Source organism: Anomaloglossus baeobatrachus, chromosome 5, assembly GCF_048569485.1.
Source record: "Anomaloglossus baeobatrachus isolate aAnoBae1 chromosome 5, aAnoBae1.hap1, whole genome shotgun sequence".
Lineage (NCBI taxonomy): Eukaryota > Metazoa > Chordata > Amphibia > Anura > Aromobatidae > Anomaloglossus > Anomaloglossus baeobatrachus.
In genome coordinates this window covers 234,300,581-234,323,220 of record NC_134357.1, presented here as the reverse complement: position 1 = coordinate 234,323,220, position 22,640 = coordinate 234,300,581, and the positions used below count along the sequence as shown (strand labels likewise).

Below are 22,640 nucleotides of genomic sequence, written 5' to 3'. Positions count from 1 at the left end.
TATTTCTTTGCGCCCTTAGCTGATTTTTTTCACTGATACCATTTTGTTGTATATACAATGTTTTGATCGCCTTGTATTGCAATTATTGCACTGTTGTGGCAACCAAAAAAATGTAATTCTGGCATTTTTGATTTTTTTTTTTTTTCCTCAATTAGCCATTTACCAATCAGATTAATTTATTTTTATATTTTGATAGATCTAACATTTCTGAATTCAGCTATATCAAATGTATACTTTTTTTATTGTTTTATTTTTAATAGGGCAAAAAAGGGGATAAATTGAACTTTTTTTTTCTTTTTTTCAATTCTTTTAATATTTTTTAAAACTTTTTTTTAATTTTTTTTTTTACACTGTATTTTCTAGTTCTTTTAGGGGACTTGAAGCTGTGATTGTCCAAGCACATGTGCAATACAGAGCAGTGCGTTAGCACTTCTTTGTATAGCAAACATTACGATCTCCTATGATCTCCTGTGATTGACAGCGGCATTTAACTGGATAACTGCAGCGGGTGGATCGCAGATCCACCCTTGGCTGTTAGAGACACGACGGCTGATCAAATCAGTCGTCAAGTGCTGGAAAAGATCTGGGCTCCGGGTGTGAGCCTGCATCAATAGCAGGGAAATGGCCGACAACATAATTATACATCATTGGTCGTGAAGGGGTTAAAGACTAAGCCCAATTTTTTAAATCTGACCAGTGTCATTTTATGTGGTAATAACTCTGGAATGCTTCAACCATTGCTGTGGAGTCTGAGTCGTTGAGTCGGTGTCCATTTTGGAGGAGTCTGTATAAAATGGACCAACTCCGACTCCTAAAATGATAATAAATTGGGTACAGTAGTTCGATGCAGTATGCGCTGAATATTTTTTCAGAATTTGTCAATGTTATGAAGTTTCCTATAAATGTCTGTTCCTGATAAAAGGATCTAGGCTTTTAATTTAGATTAAAATGTGCTGCACTTTATGTACATGATAAGTAGTGAAGTGCCATCTCTACAGATAAGGGTAAAAACATACCAATAGGGAAGGAATGTCTGCTCATCTCAGAACTGCAAGAACGGGTTCTTGCTATTGTAACTGACTGAATGAGAATAATGAAGGTGAACGGCAGCTAGAAGAAAACTTCAGATTCAGTATGTTTGAGATGTAAGGCCTCAGTCCTGTTCCTGTAACTGAGGAACAGATATTACTACAGACAAAAAGTAAAATACTTTAGAATTATTCACCACATGCACTGTGTTGTGCACACGCTGCAGCTGGCAATAAAAGATAGTCTGCAAGAGGGATCTGCTGGAACTCTGATTGGCAAAGTGAGGAAATTGGTTATTGCTGCCATAACTCATAAAATTCCATCTTAGAGATGTGCTGGAAAATGGGTAATTGTCGATCAAGTCACTCGGTGGTGCTATACTTATTTAATGACTGAGCGATTGCTTGAGCTGAAACCCCTCCGGTAACACTAAATGAAGGTCAATGGAGATAGATGGCTGAATTGAAGGAATTGCTTCATAACTCATTTACAGTAACTAAAAAATTTCAAGCTGAGGTTTTAACTCCCGGCATTTTCATAAAGGATTGGAAGAACTTTCTGTTTTGCCTGTTCCAAAGAGGATGTTTAATCGCAGATGGCATTTCTGCTTCGAAGAGACAGCTCCCTGGCCGCTGTTTATGTGGACCCAAGTCATTGTATATTACTGGGTGATCAACAGCTTACTAAAAGAAATAAAGCTCTGACAGGTAGCAGTTAGGATGAGTGGCTACAGGATGCCCAAGAGCAAGAGGAATTATGTCATCCAGGGCTACTGCTGCCATATCTTCAGCCTCATCAGATGAGGAGTTTAATTTTCAAAAGTATTTGGATGACATGGAGCAGCAAAGTGTTGCCGCAGGGAAAAATATTCCACTCTTATAGGAAACGGACCATATTTCAGCAAACATTTTTGTAAAGCACCAGCAGGGGGAGCTGGAGCACAGTGAAGTACAGGGGCCGTAAAGCATCCACTAGGGGAAGTGCTCTCCCAGTGGATGAAAGGGGATAATCGTACGAGGCGGGGTCGGTGCCAGAAGATACCAGGGGTTGGACAGAGACTGAGTCAAGGGAAGGCGGGACAGAAACCGAGAGAGCGCCTCAAAGACCGGAGTGGCGCGGAAACCAGGGCTGTGGATTCGGCAAGCCAAACCTTCGACTCCAACTCCTCAATTTCCCTTGCACCAACTCCACGACTCCGACTCCCACATATATTGCTTATAGTTAAGTGAAAAATGTATTGTAGTACAATGTGAACATCAGACATTTAATCATTTTTATGATACAATAATCAAGATATTTAGATAGAACATAAAATATATTTATTGGAATACAACTGTAGAACACAAACTGTAATAAATTGTAAATATGTCATACAATATGTAATATACAGTAGATTACATATATATCTTGTGTGTGCATGTATAATATATATATAGCGTGGGTGCTCTGCAATGTGAAGTTGGCTGGGACCTGTGGTTCCACAGGATTGCATTACATGCAGAGCCACGGAAGGGTGTGTGATGCTGATTACACACTCCTTACCACCTGTGGGTGTGGCTCCAGGGGTTAAAGCAATCCTGTCTCTGAATGTGGATGGAGTGTGTCTAGGGCAGTCTAGGGAGAGGCTGGCTCTAGACTTCCAGTGTGTGTGCTGGAGACGGGGAGAGCAGAAGCAGGGTGCTTTGCTCTGCTCAGGAGACCTTCTCCTGAAGGAAGGGGCTTTTAGGTCCATGTGCAAAGCCTGGCTGGAGCCAGGGGGAACCTGGTAAGGACACTAGCCGCCTTCAGAAGAAGGTAACCCGGATTGGACCTGGGGTCTGGATACTGACCAGGGTCAGTGACACGTGTGTGGAAGTCCAAGAGTGTGTGGACTTTATATTATGTGTTTTTAAGGAGAAAGCCAAGGAATGGCATCTTTATGTTATGTGACCTGATATGGTTTGTGGAGCTGTTAATAAACCATATGGTCTGATAGAGACAAATTGCTCAGGTGTGCTTTAATCTCGATACCTGACGTGTGGCCCCCATACACTCCGGGCCCACATCGTTACAATATATATATTTACATTTATTTACATATTGTATTACATATTTACTATTTTTTACAGTTTTTTGTGTTCTAAAGTTGTGTTCCAATAAATATATTTTATGTTCTATCTAAATATCTTGATTATTGTATCATAAAAATGATTAAATGTCTGAAGTTCACATTGTACTACAATACATTTTTCACTTAAATATAAGCAATATACTAAATGTTATTTTTTAGTATGTTTTTGTTGAAAACTGTTTTTTGCCACTTACATAGTGCATTACATAGTGTATTACATAGTGTTATATATAAGACTATGTAATACACTATGTAAGTGGAAAAAACAGTTTTCAAGAAAACCATAGTAAATAACATGTGTGCAGTCTATGAATTTGTTGTAAGAAATAGAATTGCCTCCATCACATCCTCCTTCACAGATGACCTCAAATCTGACCTAATAATTTTAAGGCTAGAGAACAACCTCTCTACAGTAACTTGGGTTGGAGGCAAAGCCGTAACAATTTCCGGGTATAAAGGAATTGCCTCATGCACAGTCAGTTTTGATGAACGGTTGAATTTTTCTATTTGTTTTAGAGCAAGTGAAAAAGTTAACTGAAATATGGTCAATCTGCTGCTATAGGAGACGGAGTGAAATCTTTTTCCTTGCGGCACCTCATCTGATGAGGATGAAAATATGGCAGCAGTAGCATTGTCAGGATCCAAGTCCTCTTGCGCCTGGCAGTCCTGTAGCCGCTCATCCTAACTGCTACCTCACTCAGAGCTTCTTTTCCTTTAGTAAGCTGTTGATCATCAAGCAGTATATGATGACTTGGGCCGACATAAACAGCTGCCAGAAAAATTTTATTTTCCAATAGCTGTGTCTCTCTCCGTTTCATTGAAGCAGAAATGCCATCTGCGATTAAACCTCCTCTTTGGGACAGGCAAAATAGCAAGTTCTTCCACTCCCTTATGAAAATGCCAGGAGTTAAATCCTCAGCTTGTAATTTTTTAATCACGGTAAATGGGTGATTAAGCAATTCCTTCAATTCAGCCACCTGTGTCCATTGACCTTCAATTAAGGTTACTTGAGGGTTCACCATATCTATAAGAAACTATTTTAGTTCAAGCAATCGCTCAGTCATTAAATAAGTGCTGCCTCACCGAGGGGCTTGATCAACAATTGCCCCTTTCCCAGCACGTCTCTTCAAGATGGAATCAATTTTAGGGGTTCTGGCGGCAATAACCAACTTCCTCACTTTTCCAATCAGATTTCCAGCATGTCCGCCCAGCTTCACACATCCGGCTTTTCGCTGGTTTGGTGGATGTGGTGCACGCCAGTACAGTACGATACAGTACAGTGGCAGCGCCACAACTTCCAGGTCACATGCTCCGGTCACATGAAAGCATGTGACCGTCGTTTGTCGCGCTACCATTGTACTGTATACACTGTACTGGAGTGCGCCGCATCTGCCAAACCAGCGAAAAGCCGGATGTGTGAAACCGGGGTCCCTCTTACAGACTATCTCTTCTTGCCAGCTGCAGCGTGTGCACAACACAGCGCATGTGATGAATAGCAAAGTGTTTTGAAGCAGCTTCAACAAGATCATCTAATCCTAAAGTATCATTTTGCTGTTCTTCGGTTGTAATATCTCTGTTCCTCAGTTACATGAACAACACTGTGGCTCCATCTCACACATACTAAATCCTAAATTTTCTTCTAGCTGTTGTTCATTACTCTCATTTATCAGTTTAATTGTACTTATCATGTTTGAAGCATTGTACACTACAATGGCAAGAACCTGTTTTTTTTGCGTTCCTAATCTTGCAGAACTTTTTCCACTAAGGCCGGAGAAACTGGCTGGTGTGATGAGCTTTAGTATCTTTTACTGCCAGTGTCTTGGTAACAATTTCTTTCTTGTCACAAACATATCGAACATTGATGGCAAAATAATTCAGTGACATGCAGTGACTCTGGCATCCAGCAAAGGCAATGGGTGAAAAGATATAACATTCAGACAAGGCGTTTTGTGAGGATCCTCACAAAGAATGAGCATGTCAGTTTGTGTGGTGTTTTTCTAATCTGCTTTTGCTATTGAAAGCATTTATGAGCTCAGAAACCTTTCAGATGATGCGGTTTATTAAAAAGCTGATTTGCTTTTGCAGCTGAAAAACGTTTCCTCAAAAAACGCAGCAAAAACGCTTTGTGTGAATGTAGCCTTAGATCAGGAATAGAACAGACATTTATAGGACGTTTCATAACTTTCCCAAATTCCTATGAAACAATTTTCATCACACTCTGCATTGCACTACTGCCCCCAATTTATTGTATATTTTAGGAGTCGGAGTCGGTGCACGACTCCGACTCCACAGCCCTGGCGGAAACCAGAGTCAGTGACGAGCTGTGGTCAGTAGCCGGGAGAGCAGATAAAGGTTGGGCAACACAGGGAGAGGAGCAACAGAGAGGGAGCTGGAAAATGTAAGACGGGAGTCAGGGAGGACGGACGCAGTCAGGAGGACGTGTGAACAGGGAGGACGGACGCAGTCAGGAGAATGGGAAATGGGGAGAACGAAAATAGTCAGGAGGACGGGCGAACAGGAAGGACAGGCAGGATCAGGTACGTACAGGGACCAGTGATCACACTACAGAGCAGTTCTATATCTGGCGCCGGATCACCGGAGATGACCCCTAGATAAGGCGCCGTGATCCTGGAAACGAGGCACTAAAGAAAAACTCCTCCCACAGGCTAAGCCTCGGGAAAAGACGACAGCCCTGAGCCGCAGGGTTAAATAGGTCGTGACAATTTTCACTTGCTCTCGTAGAAATAGAAAAGTTCAACCATTCATCAAAACTGACTGTGCATGAGGCAATTCCTTTATCCCCCGAGATTGTTAGAAATGTTGCCTGTGTGGTCACCACTTGCCTCCAACCCAAGTTTGTGTAGAGAGGTTGTTCTCTAGCCTTAAAATAATTAGGTCAGATTTGAGGTCATCCATGAAGAAAGATCTGATGGAGAATTCACATTTGAAGAAGAGATAAATGAGCTGCTCCAGTGTACATAAAAAAACTTTGTCTTTATTTTATGAAAAGGTGTGTATTAAAAAAGCAACGTCAATGCCATGTGCAGGCTCCCGAGGACGACGGCCGTTTCGCACTGTCAAGTGTTTCTACGGGTCCAGAAGCATTTGACAGTGCAAAACGGCCGTTGTCCTGGGAAGCCTGCACACTGCTTCGCCGCTGCTTTTTTAATACACACCTTTTCATAAAATAAAGCCGAAGTTTTTTTTGCACACTGGAGTGAAGCCACTCATTTTTCTCTTCTTTAAATGTGAATTTGCCTTTGATACGTGTTACCTTCGGAGTGTGCACCTCCTCAGACCCGGCGCTACACGATGGACTGGAGCCGCCTTTCCACTGCCACCGGAATCCTAAAGATAATCCTAAGCTGTGCGAGATCTACCTTTTTGTTGTTTGTTTTTTTTTTTTTGAAGATTTGATGGAGGCGATACTATTTCTGAACAAATACATAGACAACACAAATATTATTCCCTACATTTTTGTTGAAAACTGTTTTTTTATATATATATATATATATATATATATATATAGATATAGATATAGATATATATATATAGATATAGATATAGATATAGATATAGATGTTGTTGTGTGTGTAGTTACCAAGTGTTTGTGTAGGGCGCTGTACATGTGGTGGGGGGTGAGAGCAGTGTTGTTTGTGTGTTGCGTTGTGTGTGTGTGTTGCGCGGTGTGTGTGTGTGTGGGTGTGGGGTGTGTGTGTGTTTTGGTGGGAGGTATGTTTTGTGCAATGTATGTGTTGTGCGGCATGTGCGTATATTTGTGTGTGCCGCGCTGTTTGTGTGTTGGGTGTCTGTGTAGGGCAGTGTTTGTGGTTCCCGGTGTGGTGTGTTGTGCAGTGCGTGTGTGGCGGTGTGTGTGTGTGTTTTGGGGGGAGGTGTGCACCCCCCCCATCATGCTCCATCCCCCATGCTGCGCACCCCCCATCGTGCTCCATCCCCCATGCTGCGCACGCCCCATTGTGCTCCATCCCCCATGCTGCGCACTCCCCATTATGCTCCATCCCCCATGCTGCGCACCCCCCATCGTGCTACATCCCTCATGTTGCGCACCCCCCATCGTGCTCCATCCCCCATGCTGCGCACCCCCCATCGTGCTCCATCCCCCATGCTGCGCACCCCCCATCGTGCTCCATCCCCCATGCTGCGCACTCCCCATCGTGCTCCATCCCCCATGCTGCGCACCCCCCATCGTGCTACATCCCCCATGCTGCGCACCCCCCATCGTGCTACATCCCCCATGCTGTGCACCCCCATCGTGCTACATCCCCCATGCTGCGCACCCCCCATCGTGCTACATCCCCCATGCTGCGCACCCCCCATCGTGCTACATCCCCCATGCTGCGCACTCCCCATCGTGCTCCATCCCCCATGCTGCGCACTCCCCATCGTGCTCCATCCCCCATGCTATAATAGTTCTCCTATTATACTCAGAGAGGAGTATAATAGGAGGACTATAATAGGAGGAGTAGTCCTGGGGGGAGAGGAGTATAATGCCGGCTCCCTGCACATGTGTACTGGGAGCCGGCGTATGCTGGTAACTATGATGCACATCGGGTAACTAAGGGACCTTAGTTACCCGATGGGTGTCTGTATAGGGCAGTGTTTGTGGTTCCCGGTGTGTGTGTGGTGTGTTGTGCAGTGCGTGTGTGGCGGTGTGTGTGTGTTTTGGGGGGAGGTGTGCACCCCCCCCATCGTGCTCCATCCCCCATGCTGCGCACCCCCCATCGTGCTCCATCCCCCATGCTGCGCACCCCCCATCGTGCTCCATCCCCCATGCTGCGCACCCCCCATCGTGCTCCATCCCCCATGCTGCGCACCCCCCATCGTGCTACATCCCCCATGCTGCGCACCCCCCATCGTGCTACATCCCCCGTGCTGCGCACCCCCCATCGTGCTACATCCCCCATGCTGCGCACCCCCCATCGTGCTACATCCCCCATGCTGCGCACTCCCCATCGTGCTCCATCCCCCATGCTGCGCACTCCCCATCGTGCTCCATCCCCCATGCTATAATAGTTCTCCTATTATACTCAGAGAGGAGTATAATAGGAGGACTATAATAGGAGGAGTAGTCCTGGGGGGAGAGGAGTATAATGCCGGCTCCCTGCACATGTGTACCGGGAGCCGGCGTATGCTGGTAACTATGATGCACATCGGGTAACTAAGGGACCTTAGTTACCCGATGTGTATAATGGTTACCAGCGTTCACCGGCTTCGTCACGATCCCAGCAGCGCAAGGTTATGTCTGGCGCTGCTGGGATCGTGACGGAGCCGGCGTATGCTGGTAACTATGATGCACATCGGGTAACTAAGGGACCTTAGTTACCCGATGTGTATATTGGTTACCAGCATACGCCGGCTCCGTCACGATCCCAGCAGCGCAAGGTTATGTCTATATATAGGTATGAACCAGTTTGTCATGCTATACAAAATTATCTAATATATAAAGCTCAGTGTGTGTGTGTGTGTGTGTGTGTGTGTGTGTGTGTGTCCGCTAAAGGAATTTCACATTTACAATCACGAAACTTTGTGCAGACGCCCATGTGACTCACAGAACGTCATAGACTATGTTTTGATGGAAAAGTTTAACCCCACGCTTTACAGTTACTCTCCAAAATCCTGCCTCCATTAAACTGAATAGAGGTGGGAGCTACAGGCTATTAATAGCAACTGTCAGTGGTTGCTATAGGTACAAAATAAACTGTTAGTATAAGAAGCTTATGTGTGAGGTAATATGATGTCGGTGGGGAGACGGATAGAGAGAGGCAGAAAAAGAGAAAGAGCCCTGGAAAGAGAGAGCCCTGGAAAGAGAGAGCCCTGGAAAGAGAGAGCCCTGGAAAGAGAGAGCCCTGGAAAGAGAGAGCCCTGGAAAGAGGCAGTCGGGGAAAGAGAGAGAAATACACACATAGAGACAGACACAGAGATAGAGAGAGACAGAGATGGAGACAGACTGATACAAATACAGACAGAGAGATAGAAACAGACAGAGACATAGACACAGACAGACAAAGAAAGACACAGACAGACAGCGACACAGAGACAGAAACTGGGAGAGAGACAGAGAGACAGTTACTATCCCGGGCAACGCCCAGGTACTACAGCTAGTAAATAATATTTCCCATTTGTCTACTTTACATCTGCATCATTTTTCCAACTTCAATTTATTTTGTTAGGATGTTAGAAAAGTTAATTTTAGCAGCATTTTTTTTTCCGAAGAAATATGCTAAACCTGTTTCTTTATGGACTTATTCAGATTTAAATCGACTGTGAAATGCCCCAACGTGATATTTTAAAAACTGCAGCCATCAACTACTTGAAAACTTCTGTCAGGAGTCAGTCATGCTAATTGAGACCATCAATTTGGCATATTGCTTAGGTATTTTTCTGACCATTTATTTTTTCGACAGCATGTCACCAGAAGCAAGATAATTAGCTGACAAAAGCTCCTGTCCAAAGCCGTAAAAATGGTTTGTGAGCGCACAGTCAGTACAACTGTTGTCTGTCACCCCAAGCGAGGCCTTTGTATGGCTGGTCATGCAGTCAATTCAGTTGGCATCACTATCCAGGACCAACCGCTGTCTAGCAGAGACTGCATTGGTTGGTCGTTTGCACAATCGGACCAGGGGGTACTTTTGGCTTTATCCTAGGTGAGTCTCTCCAGCTAATTCAGACCCCTCACTAAGGTATAATTCGTGCGAACAATAGGTCTCTGATCTCGTTCTAGGTGACTCAAATCTATCAATAAAACCCTTTGGGTGTGGTAGCATTTCAGATCTTCTTTGCACTTCTTAAACTTCCAGCCAGTATTTTTGTCTCAGGAAGAGACCTCTCAGCTTAGGACATCCTTTTAGCAGTCCAGGTAGCCCTGCTCCAGCTTTCCACTAAATAACTAGGGCTTCCTTTTGATTGAAGTTTGATTAGTCAAACTTTTAGTTCCAACGTTTCTTTTAATTCTACCGCCCACAGTTGGTGATTTTATCCAGCACATTTTTCTTGCTTGACAGTGAGAGATGCAGATTACTGACACTTATTGAGGCTTCAACAGCAGATAGGAGACCATTGATCAGGATAAACCAGTATTGATGCTTTTGAGTGGTGTGGTACTTTTTTAGATACATTCAGGGGTGGGATTCAGCCGGTTCTGTCTAGTTCAGGAGAACCGGTTGTTAAAATAGCAGCCGGTTCCCCGAACCGGCAAGAAACAGCTCCGGCGATTCTGTTCCCTGTATTTATTTGTGTTAGTGTCTTTAAGACACTAGCACAAATGAATCTCCATACGCGCCGCACTTCCGGGTTCAGTGAAGCCTGTCTGCTCCCTGACCCGGCGTGCAGCGACACGCTGACGCTACAGAGAGGTCATGGCAGTGTGGGGGAGGTAGCTCCTCCTACTGCCGTCTGTCAGTGTGCAGAGAGCCGCGGAGGAAGGAAGACACAGGGGAGGTAAGCGCTCAGTGAGCCGAAGATGCATGGAGAGGGGCCGCATAAGATGGGAACTATATGGGGAGAGCTCGCCACATAAGATGGGAGCTATATAGGGAGAGGGGCTACATAAAGATGGCAGCTATATTATATGGGTAGAGGGGCCACATAAGATGGGAGCTATATGGGGAGAGGAGGCCGCATAAGATGGGAGCTATATGGGGAAAGACAACATAAGATGGGAGCTATATGGGGAGAGGAGGCCGCATAACATGGGAGCTATATGGGGAGAGGAGGCCGCATAAGATGGGAACTATACGGGGAGAGGAGGCTGCATAAGATAGGAGCTATATGGGAAAAGGAGCCATATGGGACAGGATCTGCAGGGGAAAAGGAGCACATGGGATGAGATCTGCTGGGGAAAGAGGCCATAATGGGATGGCATCTGCAGGGGAAAGAGGCCATAATGGGATGGCATCTGCAGGGGAAAGAGGCCATGATGGGATGGCATCTGCAGGGGAAAGAGGCCATAATGGGATGGCATCTGCATGGGAAAGAGGCCATAATGGGATGGCATCTGCAGGGGAAAGAGACCATGATGGGATGGGATCTGCAGGGGAAAGAGGCCATGATGGGATGGGATCTGCAGGGGAAAGAGGCCATGATGGGATGGGATCTGCAGGGGAAAGAGGCCATGATGGGATGGGATCTGCAGGGGAAAGAGGCCATGATGGGATGGGATCTGCAGGGGAAAGAGGCCATGATGGGATGGGATCTGCAGGGGAACGAGGCCATGATGGGATGGGATCTGCAGGGGAAAGAGGCAATGATGGGATGGGATCTGCAGGGGAAAGAGGCCATGATGGGATGGGATCTGCAGGGGAAAAGAGGCCATAATCAGATGGTATCTGCAGGGGAAAAGAGGCCATAATGGGATGGGATCTGTAGGGAGAAAGGAGCCACATGGGATGGGATCTGTATGAAGAAAGTCGTCCGTTCCAATTTTAGCAGGGCTCCTTTAGTAATAATTTTTAAAAATTATAGAAAAAAACGTTTAATACAATAAGACTGACAGTGACTGGAACAACTGGTGCTGGACAGGAGAGTGACGGTAGAGGAAGGGAAGAAGGGGAAAGAGATTTTACTTTAAATTTGATTTTTTTTGGTTGAGGAAAGTGCGTGATAATGGGTGTGGCTAACAAAATGGGTGTGATTACATAATGGGTGTAAAAGTCCCCCTTTGAGGCAGTTAGTTCATTACTTGGTTTCATCCTTTATGCTGTCCCAGCCTTCATGTTATCCATCTTTTGGCACTTCTTATGCAGCTTTGCCCAGATCCATCTCATTTGGGTGTTAATTTAAGTCATTCAGACGATCCTTGTCCAGGGCATTTGGAGATCTAACGCCTCTGAGGGTCTCTCCTAAGAGGCCTATTGCCTACACTAGAGCTTCCCTAAGTAGGTGACAGGTCAGCAGGGCCGGCTCCAGGTTTTTGTGGGCCCTGGGCGAAATAGTCTCAGTGGGCCCCATCCACACATAGACATGCACAGATACATACACATACAGGCATACGTACGCATACTTATTTAAAGAGAAATTCACAAAAACACATAAATAGACATAAATCTAGACACAGTCATATACACTGACATGCATAGATACACATCATACATGCGCACACACACACACACACATTATTTTTATATATTTATCCTGTATATATATTTCTAATATTGGGAAGCCGGCAACAGCCTCATTCACCTCCCGGCTTGTCTAACAGACATAGCCGCACATAGAGCACACTAACACTGCTGTATATACATCACAAGAGAGGCTGGGGACAAACGCATTACTGGGGGAATATATATTACTGAGGAAAGGGGTATACAGCAATGGGGGGCATACAGCTCTAGAGGAGGGCAGTGACTTAGGTGGGGGGACAAACAGCTGTGAGGTGGGGGGTGACATGCAGCTCTGGGGGTATACAGCTCTGGGGTGGGGGGGGACATACAGCTCTGAGGGGGTATACAGCACCTGGGTGGAGGGAACATAAAGCTCTGAGGGGGTATACAGCACCTGGGTGGAGGGAACATACAGCTCTGAGGGGGTATACAGCACCTGGGTGGAGGGGACATACAACTCTGGGGGTATAGTAGTTTGCAGCCCCCATATTGTGTTATGAAGCCCCCATTGTCCTCCATATAGTATTATGTAGCCCCCATATAACATTAAGCAGCCCCCATATAGCACAATGCAGACCTAGATAGCATTAGGCACCTTCATGTAGTATACATGGATGGCATACACCCCAGAGTACTACAGGAATTGAGTTCTGTGATAGATAGACCATTATTTTTAATCTTCTCAGATTCCTTAATAACAGGGTCGGTACCGCAGGACTGGCGCATAGCAAATGTGGTGCCAATATTCAAAAAGGGGACAAAAACTGAGCCGGGAAATTATAGGCCGGTAAGTTTAACCTCTACGGTTGGTAAAATCCTTGAGGGTTTCTTGAGAGATGCTATACTGGAGTATCTCAAGAAAAATAACCTTATGACGGAGTATCAACATGGGTTTATGAGGGATCGATCCTGTCAAACTAATTTGATCAGCTTCTATGAAGAGGTAAGTTCAAGCCTGGACCAGGGAAATGCAGTGGATGTTGTGTATATGGACTTTTCAAAAGCTTTTGATACGGTGCCACACAAAAGGTTGGTACATAAAATGAGAATAATGGGGATAGGGGAAAATATGTGTAACTGGGTTAAAAACTGGCTCAGTGATAGGAAACAAAGGGTGGTTATTAATGGTACGTACTCGGACTGGGTCTCAGTTCATAGTGGGGTACCACAGGGGTCAGTATTGGGCCCGCTTCTTTTCAACATATTTATAAATGACCTTGTTGGGGGCATGCGGAGTAGAATTTCAATATTTGCAGATGATACTAAACTCTGCAGGGTAATCAATACAGAGGAGGATAATTTTATATTACAGGGAGATTTATGTAAATTGGAGGATTGGGCTGAGAAGTGGCAATTGAAGTTTAATGTAGATAAATGTAAGGTCATGCACTTGGGTAGAGGAAATAACATTTATGATTATGTACTTAATTGTAGAACACTGGGTAAAACAGACACAGAAAAAGACTTGGGTGTATGGATGGATGGTAAACTTCACTTTAGTGGACAGTGTCAGGCAGCTGCTGCCAGGGCTAATAAAATAATGGGATGTATTAAAAGAGGTATAAGTGTTCATGAAAAAAATATAGTTCTACCTCTGTACAAGTCACTAGTGCGACCGCACTTAGAATACTGTGTACAATTCTGGTCACCGATATATAAGAAGGACATAGCTGAACTGGAGAGGGTGCAGAGAAGAGCCACCAAGATTATTAGAGGAATGGGTGGGCTGCAATACCAAGACAGGTTATTAAACTTGGGGTTATTTAGTCTGGAAAAACGAAGGCTTAGGGGGGATCTAATCACAATGTATAAATATATGAGGGGACAGTACAGAGACCTTTCCAAAGATCTTTTTACACCTAGGCCTGCGACTAGAACACGGGGGCATCCGCTACGTCTTGAGGAAAGAAGATTTAATCATAATCACAGACGAGGATTCTTTACTGTACGAGCAGTGAGACTATGGAACTCTCTGCCGCATGATGTTGTAATGAGTGATTCACTACTAACATTTAAGCAGAGCCTGGATGCCTTTCTTGAAAAATTTAATATTACCAGTTATGTATATTAGATTTTATGACAGGGTATTGATCCAGGGAACTAGTCTGATTGCCGGATGTGGAGTAAGGAAGGAATTTTTTTCCCCATTGGAACTTGTTTGCCACATTGGGGTTTTTTTGCCTTCCTCTGGATCAACATGTTAGGCTACGGGTTGAACTAGATGGACTTAGAGTCTCCCTTCAACCTTAAAAACTATGATACTATGATACTATGATACAGCCCACATATAGCACAATGCAGACACATATAGCATTAGGCACCTTCATGTAGTATATAACCCACTTATAGCACAATGCAGACCCAGATAGCAATAGGCACCCTCATGTAGTATACAGCCCACATATAGCACAATGCAGACACATATAGCATTAGGCACCCTCATGTAGTATACAGCCCTAAATACCACAGTGCAGAGCCAGATAGCATTAGGCACCCTCATGTAGTATACAGCCCCTATATACCACAGTGCAGAGTCAGATAGCATTACGCACCCTCATATAGTACACAGCACCTATATAGCACAGTGCAGAGCCAGATAGCATTAGGTATCCTCATGTAGTACACAGACCTATATCGTACAGTGCAGACCCAGACAGCACAGTGCAGAGCCAGATAGCATTAGGCACCCTCATGTAGCATACAGCTTGTATATAGCATAGCCTGTATATAGCACAGTGCAGAGCCAGATAGCAATAGGCACCCTCGTGTAGCATACAGCTTGTATATAGGCTATATACAAGCTGTATGCTACATGAGGGTGCCTATTGCTATCGGGCTCTACACTGTGCTATATACAGGCTGTGCTATATAATATAGCACAGCCTGTATACAGCACAGTGCAGAGCCAGATAGCAGTAGGCACCCTCATGTAGAATACAGTGATTAATACTCAGTGGCGTAACTAGAGTTTGATGGGCCCTGGTGCAAAATTTGGACTGGGGCCCCCCTCCACGTACACCGAGACTTAGGGTACGGAATAATGACACTGACACTTGGGCTACAGGATAATGACGCTTACACTTGGCTCTTACCCTCAGCACCCAGGTTTCCCATGATCTGAAATCCCTCTATCAGTACCCTGCTTTCCCATGTTCTGATATCCATCTTGTCCTCAGCACCCAGCTTCCCCATGCTCTGCTATACATCTTTCCCTCAGCACCCAGCTTTCCCATATCAGAGCATGGGAAAGCTGGGTGCTGAGAGATGTACAGCAGAGCATAGGAAAGCTGGGTGCTGAGGGAAAGAGCCTTTTTCTCTCAGGACAAAACATTTCCATCCCATACTTGTATCTTTGTCCCCCCTTGTATATAGATCTCCAAATACTTTAATGGCCCCCACATAGCCTTCCGTATAATATAAAGGGTCCCACATAACCCTTGATATATTAGAATGCACCCCCATAGTTCTCCATGTATCACAATGCATTTCCCCAAAGTTCTCCATGTATTATAATTCACCCCATAGTTCTCCATATATTATACTGCACCACATAGTCCTCCATATATTATACTGCACCACATAGGCCTCCAGTTTTATAACGCACACCCATAGTCCATGTATAAGGTAGCCTCCATATTCTTCCATATATTATAATGTAGCCCCCATAGTCCTATATGTATTATAATGTAGCGCCATAAATCATCATATTGTATTATGCAGCCCCATACTCCTCCATGTATAATGCACCCCTATATTCCATGTATAAGGTGTCCTTCATTTTGTATTATGCAGCCCCATACTCCATGTATAATGCACCCCTAGTCCATGTATAAGGTGTCCTTCATGTTTATTATGTAGTCCCATAGACCTCCATGTATCATGGAGTCAGCACCCCCAGGGCCTCCATGTATCATGCAGCCAGGCCCCTCCAGGCCTCCATGTGTCATGCAGCCAGCAAAATAAAAAAACAAGTACCTCTCTTCTCCTTCCGACCCCTGCGACCGCGGTAGTTACTCCCCTGCCCCCATATCTCACACACCCTGCTCCCCATACAGCCTGCACCCCCATATCACACACACTACACCCCCCATATCTCACACACCCTGCTCCCCATACAGCCTGCACCCCCCAGATCACACACACTACACCCCCATATCTCACACACCCTGCTCCCCATACAGCCTGCACCCCCATATCACACACACTACACCCCCATATCTCACACACCCTGCTCCCCATACAGCCTGCACCCCCATATCATACACACTACACCCCCACATCTCACACAGCCTGCACCCCCCAGATCACACACACTATACCCCCATATCTCACACACCCTGCCCACATATCTCACCCTGCCTGTACCCCAACTTACCCCTCTCAAACACTCTGCACCCCTTCACATCCTTCTGTCACAGTCTGCACCCCTCACATGCCACTCACCCTGCAGCTGCCCCCTTTCCCCTCATGTCCCCTCTTTTCTTATTAACAGTCATGTGTCCAAATCTCCTTCAAATCTCCTGCAAATCTCTTCTTGCTTTCTGCCCGGCATCCTGTGTCTCCTCCCACACAGTCACATGGGCGTGACATCATCGCAGGTCCTGCAGGATGGCTTATTCCATCTTCTGTGCAGGTCAGGAGCACTCCTGCAGCTCAGAAACGGCTGGTGGGCCTCTCCAGGTCAGGGGCCCCTCTACTGACACTGGGCTCCCCTGACTCACAGGCCGGCCCCCTGACTGTCGCATTGTCGGCAACTACACAGCGGCACTACACATAGGGGCCCGGCAGCCGGCTCTGCAGAGCGGCTGCCGGGCCCCTATGTGTACTAGTGCCGCTGTGTAGTGGCCGGCCTGTGAGTCAGGGGAGCCCAGTGTCAGTAGAGGCGCGGCTCACTTCTCCTCGTTCCCCCGCTGATCCGATCTCCTCGGCGCGTCGTCAATTGCTGTCGCTCGCTCTGACCTCTCAGCAGGCGCACAGTGATGACGTCACCGCGGTCCTCTGCAGAGCTGTCAGAACGCCGACAGTCACAGCGGGGAGAATGATCTCTCTCATCATTGCTCTCAGTTGTATCGGCACCTGCGATGCCGAAGCAATTGAAAGCGCGATCCTCGGCGGGGGGCGGTGACAGCACGGCCACCGGGCCCCCCTGAGTAGTGGTGCGCCACTCCTGCCACCGCGAGTGGGCCCCCCGGCAGCTCAGGGCCCCGGCATTTGATCGGGTTTGCCGGGTGCTGGCGCCGGCCCTGCGGGTCAGGATAGATGTCTAGGCTCTTCCACATTCCAGAGGAATCTTTCTTTCCTTATTAGGACAGTACTCTCCTTTCCCAAGCTTGGATAGGATAGTTTTAATGACTGTTTAGTTTAGTATTATGCATTTGGACTTCAGAACTCCCCTTTGGTGAAAGATGACCCTAGGCACCATCCATAGCATCTAGTCAGACCTTTCCTCAAGTTGTCCTTTTTCTAGACAAACTTTTGATAAAGTAGTTTACTGGCTTGACCGTCAGGTCCATAGTTCGGAAGGCTCTTGCCCTTTTGGATTGGGTTTGTCTGACTAGGATTAGGGAACTTGGATCTTAAAGGACACTTTTCTCCCATTTTTAATTTAGTTAATTTTTCATAGGTGGGAGCCTTTTGGCAGAGTTCATATATCCTTTTTAATTTGTTGAATTAAGATAGACTCCCAAGAGCCAGCTTTTCTGCCTTGGCTATCCTGGTTAAACAGAATTTATCTTATAGTCTAGGGGTCAGAGCTGCCTGTTCGGGCAGGGAAGACTCGCGCCACACTATTATTTGCCAGGATCCAGGGGTCCTGTCTCCGTTCGGCCCTCACCCTTTTCTGTTTGTGTCAATCAGAGAGGTCTATCCAGTCTAGTAGTTTTTCTCTCTCCTTCTCCAAGACAATATGTTCTGGTGTTTGGCTCCCTCTCTTCTCCTCAGTGGAGTTCTCGGTCGTTTCACTTTAATGAGGAGATGGCTCTTCTTTCATTAGGTACTTTTATCTCTTTTCTCCTTGAGAGGTTCTCCCATAGTGTGATGTAGTCCCAGCTATGCAGCTCTGCCTGTCTCTCACAGCTCCGTTCGGATATCTTGTGGTTCATTCTGTTATGCTGTTGAAAAGTCCGATTGCCTCTAGGGTGTCCATTGCTCGCTAGTTAGTTTAGCCATTAGTGAACCTTTTTAGGACAGATGCCAGCGTTCCCTTATTCAGGTCTGGAAACACTCTGTTTCGAATGAAAAAGCTTCCTGGCCTTTTTCAACAGGCCTCAGTTCTGCAACTATGTAGAGCGGCTACTTGGTTATAGGTGCATACCTTTCTAAGTCTTACAGGGTCTGCATCGTCACTTCTGCAGACGCAAGTCTTGACAGGAGGATACTGAAGATGACCATTACCAAGGTGACAGCTTGAGCAGAAGTGGGAAACTTCTGTGGTAACCGTTTATTTGGTGTTCATTATCACCCCAGGGACAGCTTTAGGATGTCCTATAGATTTTGTGTACCCAATTGAAACTAACAAGAAAATAAGATTTTTGGTACTCACCGTAAAATCTTTCTCGTAGTCTTCATTGGGGGACACAGTTCCCACCCTTGGTTGCCCATTTGAGTGTGGATATTACTTTGGTTTTCTCGCTCAGGTTGTAATAATTATCTTCTTTTCATACTTTAATTATTTAGGCTTTTCCTACTGCTTTCCCACTAAACTGAGGAGGCCTGATGCTAGCAAGAGCGGTACAGTCTGTTGTGCAGGAGCCAATTTTCATTTAAGATGTAATAAGTGTCAGCTTCGAGGTGGCAGCAGACTATCCCATAGTTTCTGTGTCCCTCAATTAAGACTACGAGAGAGAGATTTTATGGTGAGTACCAAAAATGTTAATTTTGTGGTATTCACAATAAATTGTATTTCTCGTAGCCTACATTGGGGGAGAGAGAACCTTCTTTTTGTTGCCCGTTTGTTTTTTTTTCTTCCTGGACCGTTGTTTCTTCCTTAGTGTGTTTTGCTTCTCTTACTGCTTTCTCATTAAGAAGCAGCTTGGTGCAGGTAGACAAGATGTAGCCTGCTGGGGAGGAGACCAGTTTTTTTATTAAGGTGTATTAATTATCCATGTCAGCCACCAGGTGGCAGCAAACTTCACCCCATGATTTCTCTGTCCCCCAATGAAGGCTACAATAAACAGGTTTTACAGAGTACCAAAATCGTCTTTTTTTCACATCCATATGTTTAAACGTTAAGACACGTTTATTTATCTATAGACTCTTAACAATTTGATAGTGAAAAACAAACACGGAAGGAACACTTAAGTGTAAAATGGATGTCTTCTGTGATCCATAAGTTTTATAAGGCTCCTTAGACTTTAAAGGGAATCTGTCAGTAGGTTTTTTCTACTGCATATAAGAGCAGCATGATGTAGGCAAATAGATCCTGAATCCAACAGTATATCACTAGATTACTGGGTGCAGCCATTCTGACACCATCACAATTTTTAGATTAGCTGTGTAGCAGAGCTGAGAGAGCTGACCCGCCCACACCAGGCTCTCAATACAGATTATATATTGACAGGGAGGTACCAATTAGAGGAGGGGTGTGTTGGACTGCTGTGACAATGATAAAGCTCCTGCTGCTTAATCAAACATCGCAAATAACACAGATTGGACAATGACAAGACCAGCATCCCTGAATCGTCTGTGTTTAATCCTTGCAGCATGCTGGCTTCAGCTCACATAGCAAAAACCTGCTGACAGATTCCCTTTAACGGGTTAATCTGTTTCGCAAAATGGATGATAAAAGGACATATTCAGCGTCTCATGGACTAGACCCACTGATCAAACTGTGGTGTATGTTGATCAATAACAAACTATGGCTCAATGTGCCCTTCGAGAAAAAACAAAACACAAACAAGTGCAGAAGATGTGTTAATGTAGTCTGCAGTCTGGTAAAATCCGCAATGTTCCAATCAGTTTTCTAAGTTGAAGTGATAAGATGACTATGTCTCTAAATAAACAAAAAACACAATTGGCCTTATCAAAACCCATGTATGACCAGGAATTTTTCAGTTTTTGATCCTTATCTTTATTTCTTCCCTTTCTAAGTGTCATAACTTTATTATTTTTAGTTTTACATGGGCATAGTCTGAGTGCGTGTTTTTTTTTTTTTTTGTTGTGTTTTTTCTTTTTTTTGCAGGATGAGTTGTAAATTTGAATGCCATCTTTCAGTGTACCATGCAATGTGCTGAAAAACAGGAAAAAATTCCAAATTTGGTAATATGGTAGAAAACTCCCCACATTTCTCCTATTGATTTGGGAATTTGTTCTTATGGCATTCATTATTTGATATAAATAACCTGGCAGTATGATTCTTTAGGTCAGTTGCAAACTTGTGGTGTGCGCCCACAAAGTCTTTTACACTTAGGCCGAAGACACACGGCATGAAAATCGGAGCGAGCCTACATGCCAGCACCCATGAGCGATTATTTTCTTAGCCCTAATTGGACCGAGAAAATAGTTGCAGCATGCTGCGATTGTAATGCGATCCTTGTTTCTCTCACACCCATTCAAGTCTATGGGTTGAGAGAAAAATCACACTGCACTTTCAGTACACCGGTGTACTGCGAGTGCAGTGCGAGAATGGCAATAGCCGGCTACGGAGGAGAGAGGGAGATAAATCCCTCCCTCCACAGCGCCAGCCCGCCCCTCCGCAGAGCTGGCCCGCCCCCCCGCAGCTGTGACCGATCACATGATCGGACCTCAGTTGCAGTGACAATCGCACGACACTCTGCTCCCGCTGTGCTGTCAGCGTGAGTCTAGTGTCATGCGAGGATCGCTGTAGTCCCCCGTGTGGCCTCGGCCTTAGGCAAAGCCATCAGGTTTTTCAACCAGAATTCGCTTCTAGAAACTCTAGTTTATTTTCCTTGTGTTTTGTGTAGTTTTTTCAGTCGTTTCCTTTGCTATTTTGGAGTGTTTCCCCTTAATTTTTGTGAATCACTTTTTACTGTTTTCCTGTTGTTGTTTTTTTCACACCATTTGAAACAGCTTGCGTTTTTATAAAGGGACTCTGTCAGCACAGAATCACTGTTCAAAACAGGTATCGGTACTTGATGGCAAAATATTTAATAGGAACTTGTCACATGTAAAAATGCTATTAACCTGCATGTAATGCCGAGCGTCTGTCAGTCAGTGCGGGGGTCGTGGTTACAGCCGTCACTTGGCATACACAGAGCGCTGACTGAACCCGCGTTGGCACCTCCTCCATGAATGAAACGTCTTATCTCATCAGTTAAAAGTTTGGTGAAACCATCTGTCAATACTCCTAGTTTGAGTTAGGGGTTCCATAAAATAAAATTACCGTAGTTTTTCCTTTCTGACTTTTTTTTTTTTTTTTTTGTGTAGGTCCAATGTCTGCACAATTGGCACAGTTCTACCAGTGTGGAGCAATACACAAGTCTTCCTAGATGGAGACGGGTGAGTGCACTGCTGGTATGATTATTTAGTTTGATGACTGTTTGGCTTTAGATAATTACCACTCTGCTTTTTTCTCTCTAGAGGGTTCAGTGTTACGTGCGGGATGGACATCAGGGCATTTAAACCTATATCCGTACAAACGATGTGGTGAGTTTATAATACACCAATCATTGACTTGGGTCTTTAATACGATGTGTCGTAATCAAGTTTTTGCATATCATTGTAGGGCACTCCTGCAAATGCTCCACAAAGCCTGTGAGGCTTCGGAGGCAAACAACTACATTCCAGGTGGTGCCAGTCTGTGTCCTGGGTTGGAGTATTACCTGGATCATCATCGTTCACCCCAGGGATGTATTAATGCATGGACAGCTACGTCAGACATCACATCTACACGAAAGGATCCCTCCACCCCAGAGAGGTGAGAGATGATTAGATGTGGAACTGATGACTATAAGTATTCAATGTAATTAAATGCAAGCTTGAAAAATAGTCTTATATTTAGTGTGAAACTCTTTTTGTATAATACAGCTTTTTAATTTTCAAAGACCTCTTTCATATCCCTCCATCTTAAAGGATTAGAATATATATCTTAGAACTTGATAGATCTTTATGCTCAATATTTGGGGAGCAGCACTTTTTTTGAAGTTGGTTGGAGGATGAAATGTTTTACTTCCTGTCTATGTAAAGGAGGGGTGGAAGGGGGAAGCCGCACATAACAACAGGAAGATAAAAACAAGAAGCAGTTTGCTTCTGTCACCTCTTCCCCTGTAAAGTCTTCCACTGACCCCAGGGTGTAACACACAGTAATTTTTCCATTTTATATATTTTACCAAGAGAGCGATCAACTTTGCCTTTCTCCACAAAATCTTGAGTTTTGCTAGTTGCTACAAGGACGTGTTTACACGTTCAGAATTCTGTAAGGATTT

The 22,640-nt window shown here is 45.0% G+C and overlaps 1 protein-coding gene across 2 annotated transcripts in view; it reads left to right on the top strand.

Annotated features, from left to right (window-relative positions):
- The window catches only part of SSH3 (slingshot protein phosphatase 3), a 161,622-nt gene that overhangs the window by 49,654 nt on the left and 89,328 nt on the right, over positions 1–22,640 (top strand). For both annotated transcript variants that reach the window (XM_075349154.1, XM_075349153.1), the window contains exons 5-7: positions 21,643–21,714; positions 21,796–21,861; positions 21,941–22,132. In XM_075349154.1, coding sequence (XP_075205269.1) covers positions 21,643–21,714; positions 21,796–21,861; positions 21,941–22,132 — 330 coding nt within the window. The remainder of the gene's footprint in view (positions 1–21,642; positions 21,715–21,795; positions 21,862–21,940; positions 22,133–22,640) is intronic.